At 37.5% G+C, this 18,203-nt stretch overlaps 3 protein-coding genes across 4 annotated transcripts; 1 reads left to right on the forward strand and 2 right to left on the reverse strand.

Annotated features, from left to right (window-relative positions):
• Positions 1–3,391: 3,391 nt before the first annotated feature.
• LOC100241799 (pectinesterase/pectinesterase inhibitor) lies at positions 3,392–5,515 on the reverse strand. Its single transcript, XM_059738810.1, has 3 exons — positions 4,407–5,515; positions 3,705–4,327; positions 3,392–3,643 (listed from the first exon to the last, which is right to left on the reverse strand). The coding sequence occupies exons 1-3, from the start codon at positions 5,407–5,409 to the stop codon at positions 3,392–3,394; spliced, it is 1,878 nt and encodes a 625-aa protein (XP_059594793.1). The 5' UTR covers positions 5,410–5,515.
• A 488-nt stretch (positions 5,516–6,003) lies between these two features.
• On the reverse strand, positions 6,004–8,182 carry LOC100245002 (pectinesterase). The gene is made up of 2 exons (XM_002275783.5): positions 7,069–8,182; positions 6,004–6,989 (listed from the first exon to the last, which is right to left on the reverse strand). The coding sequence occupies exons 1-2, from the start codon at positions 8,117–8,119 to the stop codon at positions 6,292–6,294; spliced, it is 1,749 nt and encodes a 582-aa protein (XP_002275819.3). The 5' UTR covers positions 8,120–8,182; the 3' UTR covers positions 6,004–6,291.
• A 227-nt stretch (positions 8,183–8,409) lies between these two features.
• Positions 8,410–16,880, forward strand: LOC100253760 (uncharacterized). Of its 2 annotated transcripts, XM_010654040.3 has the most exons (7): positions 8,415–8,587; positions 9,065–9,157; positions 10,162–10,192; positions 15,933–15,959; positions 16,043–16,175; positions 16,301–16,376; positions 16,612–16,880. In XM_010654040.3, the coding sequence occupies exons 1-6, from the start codon at positions 8,522–8,524 to the stop codon at positions 16,353–16,355; spliced, it is 405 nt and encodes a 134-aa protein (XP_010652342.1). In that variant the 5' UTR covers positions 8,415–8,521; the 3' UTR covers positions 16,356–16,376; positions 16,612–16,880. The 2 variants fall into 2 exon arrangements, with proteins under 2 accessions (XP_059593940.1, XP_010652342.1); XM_059737957.1 differs by having other exon boundaries at positions 8,410–8,587; positions 16,301–16,880.
• Positions 16,881–18,203: the final 1,323 nt, after the last annotated feature.

The following is an 18,203-nucleotide window of genomic DNA, read 5'->3' on the forward strand; positions in this document are numbered from 1 at the left end:
AGTGGAATTTTTAGGGGTTTGAAAATTAAATTAGGACATCTGGTTTCTAAAGGATCGGATTTTAAATAACTAAACTCATATAGGATGATAATACTAATTAACGAAAATAACATTTAAACGAAATAAAAAGAATAGTGGAATTTTTAGGGGTTTGAAAATTAAGTTAGAACATTGAATTTTTAAAGAGTTGGACCTGAAATGAATAAAAAGATAGGGGATAAGAATTCTAGTTAACGAAAATAACAATTAGGCGAATAATAGAATTTCGAAGGTTGAAAGTTAAATTGAGATTTTTGAAAGATTTGACTTTAAATAAATATAGGATGATGATTCTAATTGATAAAAATGAAATTTAAACAAATTGTAGAATTTTTAGGATTGAAAAATTAAATTTAAGAAAAATATACGGAATGTTTGAAGGATTAGACTTTAAATAACTAAATAAATACGGGATTGTAACTCTAAGTGATGAAAATAAAATTGAGTTGAATTGTAGAGTTTTTAGGATTTGAAAGATTAAATTAAAACATGGAATTTTTTAAGGATTAAACTTTAAATAACTAGATAAATACGTGATAATAATTCTAATTGACGTACATGAGATTTAAACGACTTATGGAGAAATTAAATTAAGACCTGTGATTTTTAAAAGGGTTAGACTTTAAATAACTATATATGTATGAGATAATGATTCTATTTGATAAAAATAAGATTTAAACGAACTATTGAAAAATTAAATTGAGGCATGAGATTTTTTTAAAAGGGTTAGACTTTAAATAACTATATAAATATGGAATTAATCACTCTATTTAATGAAAATGAGATTTTAACGAGTATTTGAAGGATTAAATTCAAACATAGGATTTTTGAAGGATTACTTAAAGACCTAAGTTTTGAAAATGGAATGTAAAGTCTAGGATGTAGAAACTTATTTGAGTCCAATATAAATTAATTTATACAAAAGTTTTTCATATATGGTGATTAGACATAATTAAAATATAAATTATTTTGTGTTTCAAAAAACGATGTTTACCCCTAATGATTTATCCGTTAGTTATGCTCAAGTCAAATTAAAGAAGGTAGGTAATAATGTAATAAGGTGTAATAAAAAAATAAATAATAAATAGATTATGAGGATTAGGAGTTTAGAGATTTTTTTTAGAGCTGGGGCAGCCAAGTGGGCTAACCCAACATCGCCTTGGACCATGAGGGTAGCTAGTTTGAGGAACAATGAGGCTCCTCATCAATGCGTGGGCTAGGCTCCAAACCCAAGCCCAAATCCGAACCATGGGCCAGCCCCAAAACAGCCATTTCCATTACAAACTTGGGCTTGGGCTCAAATCTGCACCCGCCACCACCAGAAAAACCCACATTGCCGCCTTTGACACTTTGAGCCTGAACTTCGCCTCCTCGTTTAAGCTCGTCAGTGACGAACCGTACACCACCTTCCCCCATCGAACCTGAAGGCTCCAACTGCCCTGACCGCCGCCCCCCGACGCCGCCGGATTTCTTCAAGTCGTCTCCGGTAGTCGGCGCTGCACGTGACCCTGTCGTCGGCTGCCGCTCCTTGTGCTGATCCTGCCGCTTAGATATGTGAAGGCCATTGCTGAGCTGGTGAGATGGGATTCGCGTACCCATTGATGACTTAAAGAGAGGATCTACAGAGAGGAAGGTAGAGAAGGAGCGAAATGGAGAGGTGCTTTAGAGAGAGAAAAGGTGGTGATGGAAAGAGGAAGGGTGACGACGTGCATGTACAGTCCTCATGCTCGCGGAAGGGATGATGAAAATGAGAGGGTGGTGTTTCTGATGGGTGGTGAGATGAGGGTAGCCATGCTCATATAGTGCTGTGTTATCCATTCTTTCAATGTGGTAAAAGTGCAATCTTTTCAAAAGGCCCCAACAGCACCACTATCCCCACTAAGAAGCTGTTAAGCAGGATATGGAAAGAATGGATGATTCCTTCCCATGTCTAGATCTTTTAACATTCCATGAAAAAAAAACCAACTGCATCTATGGAATTCCTGATGGTATAAACCAATGGCTGAGAAGATCCGGGTAACAAAGATGGACCAGGAACTATACCAAGCCTAAGAGATCTAGGTAAAAGAGAAAAAAAAAAAAAAAAACTTACCGAAGGACTTTTCCTGCTCATTGGGTCATTGTAAATACAGCTGCATTGTTAACCTTGGGAACTATTGTCGTCAAGTCAATAGTGGCATAACACAAAGAATCCATGGCAGACTTATGAAACATTGTACAAGTAGCTGCAGTGTAGCATAGGCTTTGTGTATCTAGCATAGAAAATACCTGGACCAAAACGAGAAGCTCCTCCTCTGCTCAGCTCGAAATCACCTCCCTATAGCTCCTCTTGCTTACAGCTTCTCCATGGCTTTCAAACTCTTCTTCTCAGTTCTCTCTCACTCTCCCTCATGCACTCAAAATTTCCCAGAACCCTCTATCTCAGGAAAAACTCACCCCCCTACCCTTACTCTGTTTTTTCCCTCAGATCCCCTCTCTATCTTCCTTGGCAAGCCACTACTTGCCCTACTGTTCCTCGCATCAGCAGCATGGCCCTCCAATCACCAGCATGGCCCCTGCCATCTTGACTTGCTGCACATCCCATCTCTCGTAGCTGCCTTCATGCCGAAAGGGGTCCCCCCACTTGCCTAAGGTGCTGCTAGCTGCTAGTGATCCCGAGACACCTTTCCAATGTTATTGTATATATAAAAAAACCTAAAGTCCCCGGCCCTTGAAAGGGGGTCTACAAACAGTTTTTCAAAATTAATTTAAAATTATTTTCAAAAAAACAGTTATCAAATAAGATTTTAATTTTTCTTCGACAGAGAATTGTGATACTATGTAACGTCCATATCAAATAGTAGACTGTGTTTGAGGGAAAATGTTTTATTTTTAAATATTTTTAGGATTTTCAATATTATAAATAAATTTTCAAATGTTTAACGTATTTAATAATTATACCAAATTAAGTTCTATTTGAATTAAACTTGATATTTTTATCATTTAATTAATCTATTTACGACAAAATTAAAATTTAACATGAATTAAATCAAAATCAAATTAATAAGTATAATATTAAATAGTTCTATTTGAATCATATTTGTATGCAATGTTAAAAAAAAATTATACATATTGATCGAATTTGATCCAAATATATCATTATATTCCATCAAAACCCTTGAAAGAAAATGTGTTAGTCATGTCCATGAATTATATCAAATTTTGTTACCCCGAAGTCCATTTTCATTTTTAATAAATAGAACACATAATTGTAATTATTATTAATTTTGAAATGGATAATGAAATTTGCACCACATTTTCACGCATGTATTTTTTTTTTTTTTTTCCCTTTTAAGATCAAGGGGAACCAAAATCACATGACATTGCAAAGCAAAGAGGGACAGGAGGGAGGCCTACAGACCAAAAGTTCAGGATCAAAGAAGAAACCATTGGGTACTTCACAATGGAAGGACAGTCCTCCGTCAAAAGGAGGCACCACTTGCTTAATTCCCTCAATAAGATAGAACTCAGCTACACGCATGATGATCCAGCCTGCATGGCGCTCTCTCTTGAATGTATATCCCCTCTCCTCGAGGCCAACACGTTGAGCTTCAACGTTTGAGACCTGGCAGATAAGGGATATTAATTTGTTTCAGCCAGAGGTTTCCCTGAATGAATGAGTTGACCGTGTACTGAAGAGCCTCGTTCCTGGTCTTGATGATCCTGTAACCCTTCCATGTCACCCTGCTGTGGGTGTTTGCACCAGGGCCAAGGTTCCCATACTCAGCGTAGAGGAGTGTGTTCGGGACGAACTTCCCAGCCCACGGCGTCCACCCAGCTGGTTGGATGAAATCTCCCAAGGTCGTCTCCATTATAATCGTCTTTGAGTACGGCTTCCATGGACGACCCAAGAATGAAGGGATCTTGAACCTGTCAGGGAACAGTTTTTGCTCTGGGACGATTCTGCAATCGTGGATCACCAATCCAGTGGTTTCACGCTTCTCAGTTTTTCCTTGTGCAGTCACTGTGTTTTGTTGTTTGTCATTTGGCCTTCTTACTATGATCAAGGAGTTCTGGATCACAGTCGTCGAGTCACCGAAGATGAAGTCTATGGTGCCCGAGATGACACAATTGCGGTAGAACTGGCGATGGGCCTGGACGTACAAGGTGTCTTGGTACCCGTCCATTCTGCAGTTGAAGAATGCTGACATATCTGATTGGACGCGGAGAGCAACAGCCTGGTGCCCGTCCGGACCTGCGGTGTTGACGAATCCCATCGACCTCGCAACAAACCCCTTTCCAATGGCCGCTGCAACCCATATTTATACACATTAAAGCATGGACAGTCATTAGTCTTAACGCAAAAGAAAAGTAATTAGGAGACTCACAGAATGTGGCAGTCTTGTAAGTGGTGATTCCGTCGCGGTAGCATTTGGTTCCAGTGACAATGGTCTTCCTGGGCCCATCTCCGTACATGTACACATTAACATGATCTTTGGTGACGGTAATGTACTCGCGGTAGATTCCGGCCTTCACGTAGATAACATATCTTCCTTTGAGGTTCTTGGGGTAGGCGGCGAGAGCTGCAGCAATAGTCGTGAAATGTCCGCTGCCATCCTTGGCCACAATAGCGTTAGGCGTAAGCCTGCCGTTGTCTTGTAAAGCCAAAAGCTTTCTGTCCGTGGCTGAGAACCAGGTGGGATACCCATCATGGCCAAGTACTTCAATTTCTCCGAGAAGCCTTCGGGAGTTGGGCTTGAGATCCAGTGGGACATTGAATTTGGTGAGAATTTGAGAAAGGTCGGACACAATAGCTAGGGCGTTGCTGGTAAGTTGCGTGGCATTGAGCAGACCTTTCTGCATAGCGGCCTGAAACCGTGGTTCGATGACTCCATCAAGGCATGTCTGTTGGTACGAAACAGCAGCACTCAACCAGTTCATAATCTCCGTTGATAGTTGATCCAAGGTCTGGAGATCACTCTCACCCACAGACGAGAATGATTCCTGAAGCTCGTCAATGGCAAACTGCAACAAGTCCTTACAGTCACCGAGGGCCATTTGCGTCCTGGAGTCATTAGTGGCTTGGAAGAGTTTCTCCGAAAGATTCATCGAGCTCTTAATCTGTTTAATGGTCACTTGCACAGCCGCCTGGATGTAATCCTTGGGCGTAGCACTGCTTCCATTTTTGGGAACCGGACTGAGAGTTTGCATACAAGCGTCCTTATAATCAGCAGTGGCACAAACGGAGGCAACAGCCTTCATTGACGACGACATGTTGGTGTCACCGTCAGTACGATCGCTTCCATGGGGGCGCGTTACACTGACAATGCCGATGATCACACCCACCACAAGGAACAGAGATATCCCTGAAACTACTGCTTTTCCTATCATTTTGGTTCCCTTATTTATTCCCCTCTCCGCCAACTGGGGCTTTGCAACCGTACAGCCTCCTCCCCGACCAGGAGACGGAGAGAAAGATTAAGGGGAAAGAGAGAATTACCTCCCTTTTCGGGCACTTCTGGTGCGAGGCGACGAGGGCTGCAAGATGCATTATATTCAGCATGGAGTTTCCAGGATTAAATAACCTAACATTATTTAATTATTAATTTATGTAACGTATAAATTAAGTTCTATTTGAATCTAACTTGATATTTTTATTATTTAATTAATCTATTTACTCAAAATTAAAATTTAATATGAATTAAATCAAAATCAAATTAACAAGTATAATATTAAGTAGTTCTATTTAAATCTTATTTATATGTAATGTTGTTTATTAAAAAAACTGCACATCTAGATGGAATTTGATCCAAACATACCATTCTATTTCATCAAAACCCTTGAAAGAAAAGGTGTTAGTGTTCACGAATTATATCAAATTTTGTCATCCCTGTTATATTTTTGGTCCATTTTCATTTTCAATCAATAGAATACATAATTATAATTATTATTAATTTTGAAATGGATAATGAAATTTGCACCACATTTTCACAGGTTTTTTTTTTTTTTTCTTTTAAGATCAAGGGGAACCAAAATCATATTACATTGCAGAGCAAAGAGGGACAAGAGGGAGGCCTACAGACCAAAAGTCAAGGATTAAAGAAGAAACCAGTGGGTACTTCACAATTGAAGGACAGTCTTCCCTCAAAATGAGGCACCACTTGCTTAATTCCCTCAATAAGATAGAACTCAGCTACACGCATGATGATCCAGTCTGCATGGCGCTCTCTCTTGAATGTATATCCCCTCTCCTCGAGGCCAACATGTCGAGCTTTAACGTTTGAGGCTTGGCAGATAAGGGATATTAATTTGTTTCAGCCAGAGGTTTCCCTGAATGAATGAGTTGACCGTGTACTGAAGAGCCTCGTTCCTGGTCTTGATGATCCTGTAACCCTTCCATGTCACCCTGCTGCGGGTGTTTGCACCAGGGCCGCGGTTCCCATACTCAGCGTAGAAGAGTGTGTTCAGGGCAAAGTCCCCAGCCCACGGCATCCACCCGGCTGGTTGGATGAAATCTCCCAAGGTCGTCTCCATTATAATCGTCTTTGAGTACGGCTTCCATGGACGACCCAAGAATGAAGGGATCTTGAACCTGTCAGGGAACAGTTTTTGCTCTGGGACGATTCTGCAATTGTGGATCACCAATCCAGTGGTTTCACGCTTTTCAGCTTTTCCGTGTGCAGTCACTGTGTTTTGTTGGTTGTCCTTTGGCCTTCTTACTATGATCAAGGAGTTCTGGATCACAGTCGTCGAGTCACCGAAGATGAAGTCTATGGTGCCCGAGATGACACAATTGCGGTAGAACTGGCGATGGGCCTGGATGTACAAGGTGTCTTGGTACCCGTCCATTCTGCAGTTGAAGATTGCTGACATATCTGATTGGACGCGGAGAGCAACAGCCTGGTGCCCGTCAGGACCTGCGGTGTTGACGAATCCCATCGACCTCGCAACAAACCCCTTTCCAATGGCCGCTGCAACCCATATTTACACACATTAAAGCATGGACAGTCATTAGTCTTAACGCAAAAGAAAAGCAATTAGGAGACTCACAGAATGTGGCAGTCTTGTAAGTGGTGATTCCGTCGCGGTAGCTTTTGGTTCCAGTGACAATGGTCTTCCTGGGCCCATCTCCGTACATGTACACATTAACCTGATCTTTGGTGACGGTAATGTACTCGCGGTAGATTCCGGCCTTCACGTAGATAACATATCTTCCTTTGAGGTTCTTGGGGTAGGCGGCGAGAGCTGCAGCAATAGTCGTGAAATGTCCGCTGCCATCTTTGGCCACAATAGCGTTAGGAGTTAGCCTGCCGTTGTCATGTAAAGCCAAAAGCTTTCTGTCCGTGGCTGAGAACCAGGTGGGATACCCATCATGGCCAAGTACGTCAATTTCTCCGAGAAGCCTTCTGGAGTTGGGCTTGAGATCCAGTGAGACATTGAATTTGGTGAGAATTTGAGAAATGTCGGACACAATAGCTAGGGCGTTGCTGGTAAGTTGCGTGGCATTGAGGAGACCTTTCTGCATAGCGGTCTGAAACCGTGGTTCGATGACTCCATCAAGGCATGTCTGTTGGTACGAAACAACAGCACTCAACCAATTCATAATCTCCGTTGATAGTTGATCCAAGGTCTGGAGATCACTCTCACCCACAGACGAGAATGATTCCTGAAGCTCGTCAATGGCAAACTGCAACAAGTCCTTACAGTCACCGAGGGCCATTTGCGTCCTGGAGTCATTAGTGGCTTGGACGAGTTTCTCCGAAAGATTCATCGAGCTCTTAATCTCTTTCATGGTCACTTGCACAGCCGCCTGGATGTAATCCTTGGGCGTAGCACTGCCATTTTTGGCAACCGGACTGAGAGTTTGCATACAAGCGTCCTTATAATCAGCAGTGGCACAAACGGAGGCCACAGCCTTCATTGACGACGACATGTTGGTGTTACCGTCATTACGATCGCTTCCATGGGGGCGCGTTACACTGACAATGCCGATGATCACACCCACCACAAGGATCAGAGATATCCCTGAAACTACTGCTTTTCCTATCATTTTGGTTCCCTTATTTATTCCCCTCTCCGCCAACTGGGGCTTTGCAACCATACAGCCTCCTCCCCGACCAGGAGACGGAGAGAAAGATTAAGGGGAAAGAGAGAATTTCCTCCCTTTTCCGCCACTTCTGGTGCTAGGAGACGAGGGCTGCAAGATGCTTTATATTCAGCATGGAGTTTCCAGAATTAGGGTGTTTGCATGAAATGGACGTTAAGCTTCTGTGGTTGCGCGGCCTTCGAGTAGAGACAATGAGAGGTAGACACAAAGACTAAACCGTCAAAGCAAAAATATCCAACATTCATCTCTTAATTACAAAACTACCCTTTTCCATTTTCTACCTCAGTGGAGTCGCTCCTCAGAATTTCTGGTTCTCACCCGAAGATATTTCTAATTAAAAATAATTCTAATAATTAAAAGCTGAACTTGCGGGAACGAGTTCAGGACATCTCAGCGATGCGGGGTGATGAGGCGAGGTTGTTGCTAGGGTTTCCTCCTACTTCTCGCGTAACTTTATCTCAGGTACTCACCATCCAATCACTCTCCCTATAATGATCGATTATTCAATCGCTGTATTAGATTGATTCCCTTGGTCATCAACTCGTTGGTTTCTTCTTCACTTTCTTTGAATGATTGGTGTATGGCGTGTGTTTAGTTGCCGAGACCTGGATTTGATTTGGAATTATGATTTCATGGAATTTAAAAGTTTTTGTTTTCTCACGGAGGATTTCTTTGTTTGTGCGGTGCTGGGATCTGTGAATTTAAATTTTCAGTTCCAAATCCATTCGTATGCGAAGCAACCAAACTCTGCAGCCACAATTGGGTTTTAAATTCCATTTCCACCAACCAAACACCTCATTAGTGCCTTGACTTATAGTTTCATTTCCGCATATGCAAGGAGACAGGCCTGAGTTTAACAGAATCTCTGGTCTCATGGTTATCATCTTGACTTATAGTTTTTGTATGTAATATAAGTCCTATGGTGATGATTGAGTGTAGATTAAAGCAGCTTACAAAAGCAAGGCATGGGAGTACCATCCTGATCGCGTTCCAGTTCAGGAAAAACCTGGTGCAGAGTCTAAGTTCAAATTGGTAAGCATCTAAGATCCTAAGCAGCTCAAGATTTCTATAATTCTTTAGAATAAGCCTCCATGGGCTGCTCATTTGGCAGACACTCCTACTCAAGAATGTATGGTTCTTGGGGAGGGGGTGTTTATTCTTTGGTTTTCCCTGGATCTAGCTAAAGCAGGTCCAGTGGATTTCTGTGTTGTAAAAGAAAAAAGTTTCTATAATTTTTGGTCATTCATCAAAAAACTTTATATATAATTTAAAAGAGTTGCATATGTGCAGAAAAATTTCCTTTTTGTGACATCTTATTAGTTTTAAAAGCAAACCGATTTATAGAAAGTTGTATTTTTAATGCCCGTAATTGGCTTTAATCAGCAAGTGACATGATACTCAGTACTGATTCATTGAGTACTTGATTAAATTGTGCTTCTGATCACACTTACTTTTTAGTATATTTATCTATTTCTAATTGACTGGTTACCAAGTAAAAGGTGTATAGATTCACTAGATTGATGGTAAAGTTTAATCTTCTAGAATGAAGGAAAAGCACATCCCTGATTGGTAATCAGTTTGTGCCTGCAAAAGAAGACTTCTTGTTCAACATCTATACTGCAGTTTTTCTATTTGAGGATGAGTGAAATTTTTTTGACTTAGGCAGAACCCTTTTTCTTGGCCTACATCACCTTTACCATCTATTAACGGTATGCAATGCTGAACCTCATATGGTTGTCTCTGGCCTCTGTTTGACAGTAAAGAATCTAAATGACTTGGCGACACAAATCGTTATTACAACATAGAGATCACTGTTGTCCCCCTTGATTTGGTTTGAAAGATATCTGAAAGGATAGTTTCTACCATATAATCAGTGTCTCTGCTGTTTTAGTTTGAAAGATATCTGAATGTATAGTTTCTAACATATTATCATATTAAATCTTGCAACATCTGAATTATGTACTTTTTCCACATAATATTTAATACCATTGGCAATCATTGGTCCAATCTGACCTTAATCAGTGCATTTGCTGCAGATTTCAGAAGCCTACAATTTTCTGCTGGATGGTAATTCTTGTCTTCATATTGTTTATGAAAGATCAAATGCATATTCTAAAGAATCATGGTTTGCAAACTTCCAAATGGACTGGAAAAATAACAGAATGAATTTGTCAGTCTGAAGTCATATGCTTGTGACATTGCATTTAATTGGTTTACCCAGGGGTAAACATGTAAAATTTTGGTAGATGCGAACTGTCTTTACCAAGCCAGTTTAAGCTGTTTCTCTTCCAGGTGGATATGATCTCAATTTTGTGAACTGTTGTTATGTTAGTTGATTTGATTTATTTTTATTTTCTGGAATTTTTAATGTTTTTCTGAAAACTTATTTTTCTATATATATATATATATATATTTTCCTTTTAAAATTTGGATTCACCATTTATTGTAGTTCTAGTAAATAGTTCAGGTTTCCTCAATGTATCTATTCAAGGTTTTTGAAGAGGAAATATATGCCAGCTTCATTCTTAATGGGGAACGCAGCAGGAGGTTTACAATTGTAAAAGGATTTCCAGCATGTCAAACAGACACACAAATTGTACAACTGTAATTCTTCTTTTCCTTCCTGTCTGGTGGACTGTTTTTACTTTTTATATTTGAGAATTATTGGGAAATTTTCTTTTGATTTGTTGGGTGCAGAGTTGCATGCCTAGTTTTTCATTTGTTTGAGTTGGAGATTTTTTTCCTTTTTTTTTTTTTTATAAAATTTGTTTGAGTTGGAGGTTCAAATTCAGAATATTAAAAAACCTTATTTTGTTCCCCATTTTGAAATTCCATTGAATTGTGGCATGGTTTTATGAAAATTCTTGGTATTTCTCAAGAGTTTGGAAGAATTCCTGACACTTTTATTGACTTTGTGCAATTTGGAAAGTTAGAATTTGTGGGATTACCGGTGATCTATAACTGAATATTTGTTATCATGACATCATAACCTTCGTTCTTATAGGTCTCAGATAATGGCTGTATATGTTTAGTCCCTCATTTATTAAACTTATATGCAATAGAAGGCTGCATGTTTGATGGATTATTGAGTTAAAAGCTTAAGTTTTTGATGGAAGTGTTAGTTAAATATGGTATTAGAGTTCTAGCTCCTAGGGATCTTTGATTCATATCTTTCTGTTTGTTCCCTTGTTTTGTTTGTTTATGATTGGTTATCAATCTATCTACATATATATATATATATATATATATATATTGGAACTGATGTGAAGAGGGTGTGAAATTGATATGCATTGTTGGTCTGTTCCCTAAAAGCCAAAAGTTTTTAGGGCGAGTAGTAGTTTAGTATGGTACCAAAACTCTAGTTCCTAGAAGTCAGGTTGGGCCTAACAATGCATATCAAGCTGATAGCTCTTTTGACATGCAGCCTCAAATCACACATGAAGAGACTAAATAACCAATCACAGACACAGTGAACTCAAGACCTCTAGAAAGTGTTTGTCAAACTATTTGATTTTTTGTGTGTTGTTTTTTTTTTTACATCTGCTTATTCCTTTCTATCTTATATTTGGAGTTTTAGTTATGATGTGGAGGAAAGCATGTAAAAGAAATAATGTGGAGGACTATGTCAAGAGTTGCACTTTGTGTTTTTAATTATCTGCACCTGAAATACCCTCATACATAATTGGGAGACTGGAGGGACAAAATGTTTTTGTTTAACATTTTTTTGTTGAAATTTTAGGTCTTGTTTGTTTAGTCTGTTTTTTGTTTTCATTTTCAAAGAAAACATAAATTAGGTTGAAAAATGTGTTGGGATGGTATTTTTCCTTTTTTATTTTCTAAAAAACTGTATTCAAAAAATGGAAAAAGTGAGCAATCTGAATATGAACAGGCATCTTCAAATTTCCACTAATTGATTATAATGGCAAGGGAGAAGCACCTGTTGGTTTTAAACATAAAGGAAAGGCAATAATGGGTGATAAGAACCTAGTTACAAGATTTGCCCCTCTTCGATCATTAGGTTATGTAGATCCTGGATGGTAACATTGTGTTGCTCAAGATGAAAGGAAGAAAAGGGTAAAATGCAATTGTTGTGAAAAAATAATGAGTTGAAGCATAAACTGGTTTAAACAACATCTGGCTAGGATCCCTGGAGAAGTTGCAGATTTTATGAAAGTACCTCAAGAAGTGTATCTTAAAATCAAGGAGAACATGAAATGGCATCATATTGGCAGAAGACGTTGGAAATCTGAGACTATGGAGATAGCTGCCTTCTATATGCACTCCGATAACAAGGATGGAGAAGAACAGCACAGGGAGGATCTATTGTGATGCATAAGCAAGGACAAGCTGACAGTTGGTGATAAAAGTTCTGATAATGACATTAGAAATAAGATTAAGGGGAGGTCCCCTGGTAGCAGTAGCAGTGGTGCTGAAACCCAATTGATTAGATCAAGATTGGATTCTTTTGTTCTGAATATGCTAAAAGGTCAAACATCACCAGATTACAAGCAAGTAAATTCAAATATTGGTTTTGATAAGGTTTCTCATAAGGAAGTGATATCTGCTATATCTGCAAATTCTTTTATCATGCAGGAATCTCTCGAAATGCAGCAAATTCCATGTACTTCCATAAGATGCTAGAATTAGTTGGCCAATATGGGTGAAGTTTAATAGGCCCTTCACGGTGATTGATATCGGGTAGATTTCTTCAGGATTAGATTTTAACCATTGCAGACAATTTGGTGGAGCTTAAGGCATCTTGGGCTATTACAGGTTGTTCCATCATGGCTGATTGTTGGAAAGATGTGCAGAGTGGGACATTAATCAACTTTGTGGTTTCTTGCCCTCGTGGTGTGTATTTTGTTTCTTCAGTTGATGCCACTGATATGATAGAAGATGCTCTAAACCTTTTTAAGTTATTGGACAATGTGGTGGTAGAAATTGTTGAGGAGAATGTTCTTCAGGTAATTAACTGGACCCCATGTGCTGTCCATTGTATTGCTTGAATGCTTGTGGGCATGTTTGTATAAATGGGTGAGGGAATCCTTGGATAAAGCCAAAAAAATTACTAAAGTTCATATGAAGAGAGAATACATAGAGGAACGAGAACTTATTAAGCCGGCTGTGACTAAGTTTGCCACTAGGTTTTTCACAGTTCAAGGCTTGTTGGACCACAAGATTGGTCTTAAGAGAATGTTCCAATCAAACAAATGGCTTTGTTCTTGATTTCCCAAATCAGATGACTGTAAAGAAGTGGAAAAAATTGTCTTAAATATCACATTTTGGAAGCAGTATTTGAAGAAATCTTTGGAACCACTTATCCAATTTCTTCAAAAAAAGGACAGTGATGAAAGTCAGTCAATACCATCTCTATATAGTGATATGTATAGAGCAAAGCTTGCTATCAAATCTGTTCATGGTGATGATGCATGAAAATATGGACCTTTCTGGAGTATGATAGACAACCATTGGAACTCGCTGTTCTACGATCCCCTTTACATAGCAGCTACATTCTTAATCCATCACAATCTTATTGTCCTGATTTCCTAATGGTATGAGAAATAGTGTCTCCATCACATCATAAGCTTATTCTCCAGCCTCCTAATCATAATTGTGCAATTTTCTATGTTATTGTAGCATCCTGAGGTGGTTCATGCCGTAAATGAATGTATTGTTCAGAATGCATTGTTTGGCTAGAACCAGGCACTGGGAAAAGGATTTCTTCATCCATGCAAGTAATGGTTCATTCATTTTATTCTATGGCTATCCCATGCTTGTTGGGAATGACTAATTCCAGAGCAATTTGGTTACCTCCTTATTATTTCAAAGTCAAAATGCCCCTTGCTCTGCATTTAACTGTTGTGGAACAGATCAGGAACAACCCTTGATGATAATCCTTCCACCTGAACTGTTAATGTTTTTCTTTTTTTGGTGTCATTTTTTGATTAATATTTCAATATCATCCTATCAGATAGCTTTTGATTATGCAAAAGCTGATTTTGGAACTGATTTGGCTATAAGTACAAGACCAGAACTAATTTTGGAAACTCATGATACTGTGTTACTTATTTATTAAAGAAATGAATTCAATCATGTGACTTGTTATGTTATAATGACAGGAATTTGTATGTTTTTGTATTGTGTTCTTAGTAGCTGCATGGTGGCATTAACATGGGATAAGTTGCATAGAGCTTCAGAGAATTGCCATTCATATACTGAGTCAGACATGCTCATTTGGGTGTGAGGATAATTGGAGTATATATGATCAAGTTCACAGAAAATTGTGTAGCCATGTGTCTAGAAAAAAATGGAAAGACCTTGTCTATGTTCACTACAACTTGTGATTTAGAGATTGCCAATTGGGAAGAAAATTTGATACCTTGAACTCTGCTGACAGTGTCATGCTGGAAAGTCTATCAGCTGACTGGATTGTGGAGACAGAGAAACAAGCTATGCAAGAAGATGTGGTATTTCTAATCTTACATTACGTACATCTTTCTCACATGAGATTTTGAGTGAAATTCCTGAAATCCTATTTCCTGTTGTAGGAGATCCTTTATAACGAGATAGAACAATTCTATGGAGATGAAAATGATCAGTATGAGAATGAATCAAAATGCAGAGACAAGAGAGAGACCTGAAGAGTTGGTCACATTGGCTGGTGTAGTTGAACCTTCAAGGTTAATCCTTTTGATGATGATCTTGATTTTCTTGATGATGATTTGACTGATTAATTATTTATATCACATGAACCATCAAGCTAGAGTAAGCACTAAAATCCCTCACATCCTTGATGATTCCTGGAAAAAAGAAGTGGTTTGATGCTACTGGAGACCACTTCTTGTCTTGTAATTGTTGCATGGTGCTTCTATTTCAAGGTGTTCATTTGTTGGCTATTTGACATGAGTTGTTTGTTCTCTTTTCTTCTGTTGACATTTATTTATTTATTTATTATTTATTTTAAATAATAATAATTATTATTATTATTTATTTATTATTTAGTAGGTAAGTAATTTTGTTATAAGTTGTTAACTACCAATTTTTTGTTCTATTTACTATATAATATCTACATCACTGAATAAGTTCAAAGCATTCAGCATATTTTAAAATTTTTTTTTTTATCACTTGATCTAGTTGTTGCTGTTTGGTTTATCTATAAATATTTTAATTTCAATTGTAGTACTTGCTGTATTTGATGATACTGCAATTCCCATTCTGGTTTTCTAGCATGTGTATTGATGATGCTTATTTTGGGTCACTCTTTCTTTCTTATTAAATCTTAGAGCCCCATGGTTAGATATATTCACTGTCTTCCCTACCTATCAAAATCTGCGAGTCCTCAATTCTTGGAAGTTCAGATCCTTGTTTATGGTTGCAGATAGATATATTTCTGATTTCCATAAAACTCTGGTGGATTAGTTGGACAATACTGAGTATTATTCAAGTTGCGAGTGCACTCAGATTTATTTTTTGTATCCATTTTCATTATAATCTTTGTGCATGTTAGGCATTGAATTATTGTTTCTTTTTTATTTATTTTTATCTTTTGTGTCACTCACACCCTAGAAAACAGACTGGAAAGAATTATATTTGAGATTGTGATGGCTGTCAACTAGAGGTTATTCAATAAGGATCTATTTGTCCATTTGGGTTTAGTTTGCAAACCACGATTGAAATTCTGAATAACATGTCAAAAAGATTATGAAGTGGTTCTATATTTTTAATGTGCAAAAAGAAAGAAAGAGAAGAAAAGAGATTAATATGGATTACCATGCTTCCTGAATATTTCATGCCATGACCACCACAGGTGCAAGAGGAGAAGGTTCATCTGCAGGTACTTTTCTTCCTTAAGAATGTTTGTTATACTTTTAACTTTGTTTCTTTATTGCCCCATCAAACGTAACCTCTCTTGACTAGCTACATACACTCGCGTTGTGAGAACTGGAGTTCCAAGCGTGCACAAGGGAAAAAGTAATGGTGCTTTGATTGGGATTCCCTTTCTTTTGATTGTTGTGGGAACAGTTGGAATTGGGGCACATCGTGCTTATAGGTGATTGACAATCTCAGGATGGTCCTTCTATATGTATATATTTTTTAAGTTTTTGGAGTTGCTTTAGAAAACATTCAAGGGGATCTAAATGATTGAATATCTTTATTTCATGGATCCTTTTGCAGGGCCTATGAAAAGGAAAAACTGGCGCACCCTTCTCACAATCCCTTTCTTCCTTGATCTAAACTTCAAGTGGAACTGGTAGATATTGGTTGCATGGAATAATTAGTTTGCCATGTGCATTAAAGTTCAGTTTGTAATGCATTGGTGCAATTTTAACTACCATAAATATTAGTAATTGCTGAACTTCTGTGGTGCTGAGTCTGCAGCCCTGATTCTTGTTTCTTTGTGCATACTGGCATTTACTTATTCAAAATCTTTACTTGACATAGTTTTTTCTGCTTCCATGTGTTATTGTGGTCTGATTATTTGTTAGCCCTGGTTTGCTGCTGCTACATCACTTCCCAAATGGCTGACAAGAAGCTGTTGCTGCAGTCCACTGGATGGGAGCATATGCTCAATCTGCAAGGAAAAACAAGGTAAAATGCAATTATCGTGTGAAAATTTTCAGGATGAAGCAACATTTAGCTAGAATTTCTGGGGTAGTTACTGTGGAAATGTTACAGAAAAAATTAACTTAGAGAGACCACAACTTTCATGGGTATGTAAAATGAATGGACAGGATTCACTTTGGTGGTTGGTATAGACACTTGGCGTCGGTTTTTCTTGTTCTCTTGCATAGGTTTCTTCACTTGGTTTTGCATCACTCTTCCTTGACATTACAGAAATTCACCATTTTTCTTCCCTTGTTTTAGTTTCACTATTTGACGTAATGATTTCATTTGGGTGACTCCCTCAAAAGTTCAAGATTAGTTTTAACTTCGCCATTTTTCTGAAGTGTTTGCTCTGTCTGATCCAGTATCACTGGGATTGTTTTTTGTAAAAAATACTTTTGGTAACCGTTTTAAAAAACTGCTATGAAAAACAATTTTTGAGAACTTTGTTATAATGTTTTGTAAAACAAAAGTCTGTTTGGAAACCTAAAATGTTTTTAATTATTTTTATATTTTTAAATATGTTATAAAAATAATTTTTATGTCTAGTATTTTATTTTTAATTATTTGATATATTTGTATAATTATTTTTTGAAACAGGCCTTATAAATAAGTGAAAAAGCAAAAAATAGCTGAAGGATGGTTTTTTGTTCTTAAGAATATAAAAACAAAAAAAACAGTTTTTGATTGTTAAATATGTTTTTTTGATTTTTTGTTTTGGAGAACAAAATAGTATTTTCAAAAACGGTTGTCAAAAAGTTTCTTAGGCTTTGTTTTCTAAAATTGTAAAAAAAAAAACAAAAATGGAAATATATTTGGAAATTAGATAATAGAAAATAAATTTTTATTCTTAAAAACAAAATATGATATGTTTTTAAAAAGTATTTTTTAATTGTTTTTACTTATTTTCACTTGTTTTAAAAATGATTTTATATACATAGGAGAATGGTAAAACATAAATCACTAATTATAAAAGTTATCTTTAAAACGTATTTAATAACATATAAAATAATTTAAGGTTAAAGATATTTCAAGTTTTTAAGGAGATTTTTGTTTTATAAAATGTGAGAGAATAGTTTTAAAAATTATTTTTAAAAACTGGTTTTGATGGTATTTTCTAAACAGAGCCTTATGCTCCGTATCAAGAAGTCGCTATATAATATCAGTACTACCAGTCATTTAGTACTGCAACATCGTCAGTAAGAATGTAGGCCTCATTCATATTCTGCTCTCCCCCTTATCTCTGATCAAAGTTATTATTATTATTGACCCAGATGTTTCAATCAATACATATTTTTGACCCATCTGATTTCTGCTCTAGGAATCTTTTGTGATCTCTAGATGTTATATGGAGGTAAGTTGGTAACTAACACCCACCCCAACTGGAAAGAAACATAGAAGGAGAAAATTTAGGTTAAATAAACCACACTGCCTGTATGCCAATTTACTCAATAACATAAAAGATGGACTGGGG

This window comes from Vitis vinifera, chromosome 7, assembly GCF_030704535.1.
Source record: "Vitis vinifera cultivar Pinot Noir 40024 chromosome 7, ASM3070453v1".
NCBI lineage: Eukaryota > Viridiplantae > Streptophyta > Magnoliopsida > Vitales > Vitaceae > Vitis > Vitis vinifera.

Coding starts and splice junctions, on each gene's coding strand:
- LOC100241799 (XM_059738810.1), bottom strand. CDS start 5,409: ATGATAGGAAAAGCAGTAGTTTCAGGGATATCTCTGTTCCTTGTGGTG. Junction 4,328..4,406: donor TTACAAGACTGCCACATTCT/GTGAGTCTCCTA, acceptor TATGGGTTGCAG/CGGCCATTGGAAAGGGGTTT. Junction 3,644..3,704: donor ACGAGGCTCTTCAGTACACG/GTCAACTCATTC, acceptor CTTATCTGCCAG/GTCTCAAACGTTGAAGCTCA.
- LOC100245002 (XM_002275783.5), bottom strand. CDS start 8,119: ATGGTTGCAAAGCCCCAGTTGGCGGAGAGGGGAATAAATAAGGGAACC. Junction 6,990..7,068: donor TTACAAGACTGCCACATTCT/GTGAGTCTCCTA, acceptor TATGGGTTGCAG/CGGCCATTGGAAAGGGGTTT.
- LOC100253760 (XM_059737957.1), top strand. CDS start 8,522: ATGCGGGGTGATGAGGCGAGGTTGTTGCTAGGGTTTCCTCCTACTTCT. Junction 10,193..15,932: donor CTACAATTTTCTGCTGGATG/GTAATTCTTGTC, acceptor TGACCACCACAG/GTGCAAGAGGAGAAGGTTCA. Junction 16,176..16,300: donor GGGGCACATCGTGCTTATAG/GTGATTGACAAT, acceptor ATCCTTTTGCAG/GGCCTATGAAAAGGAAAAAC.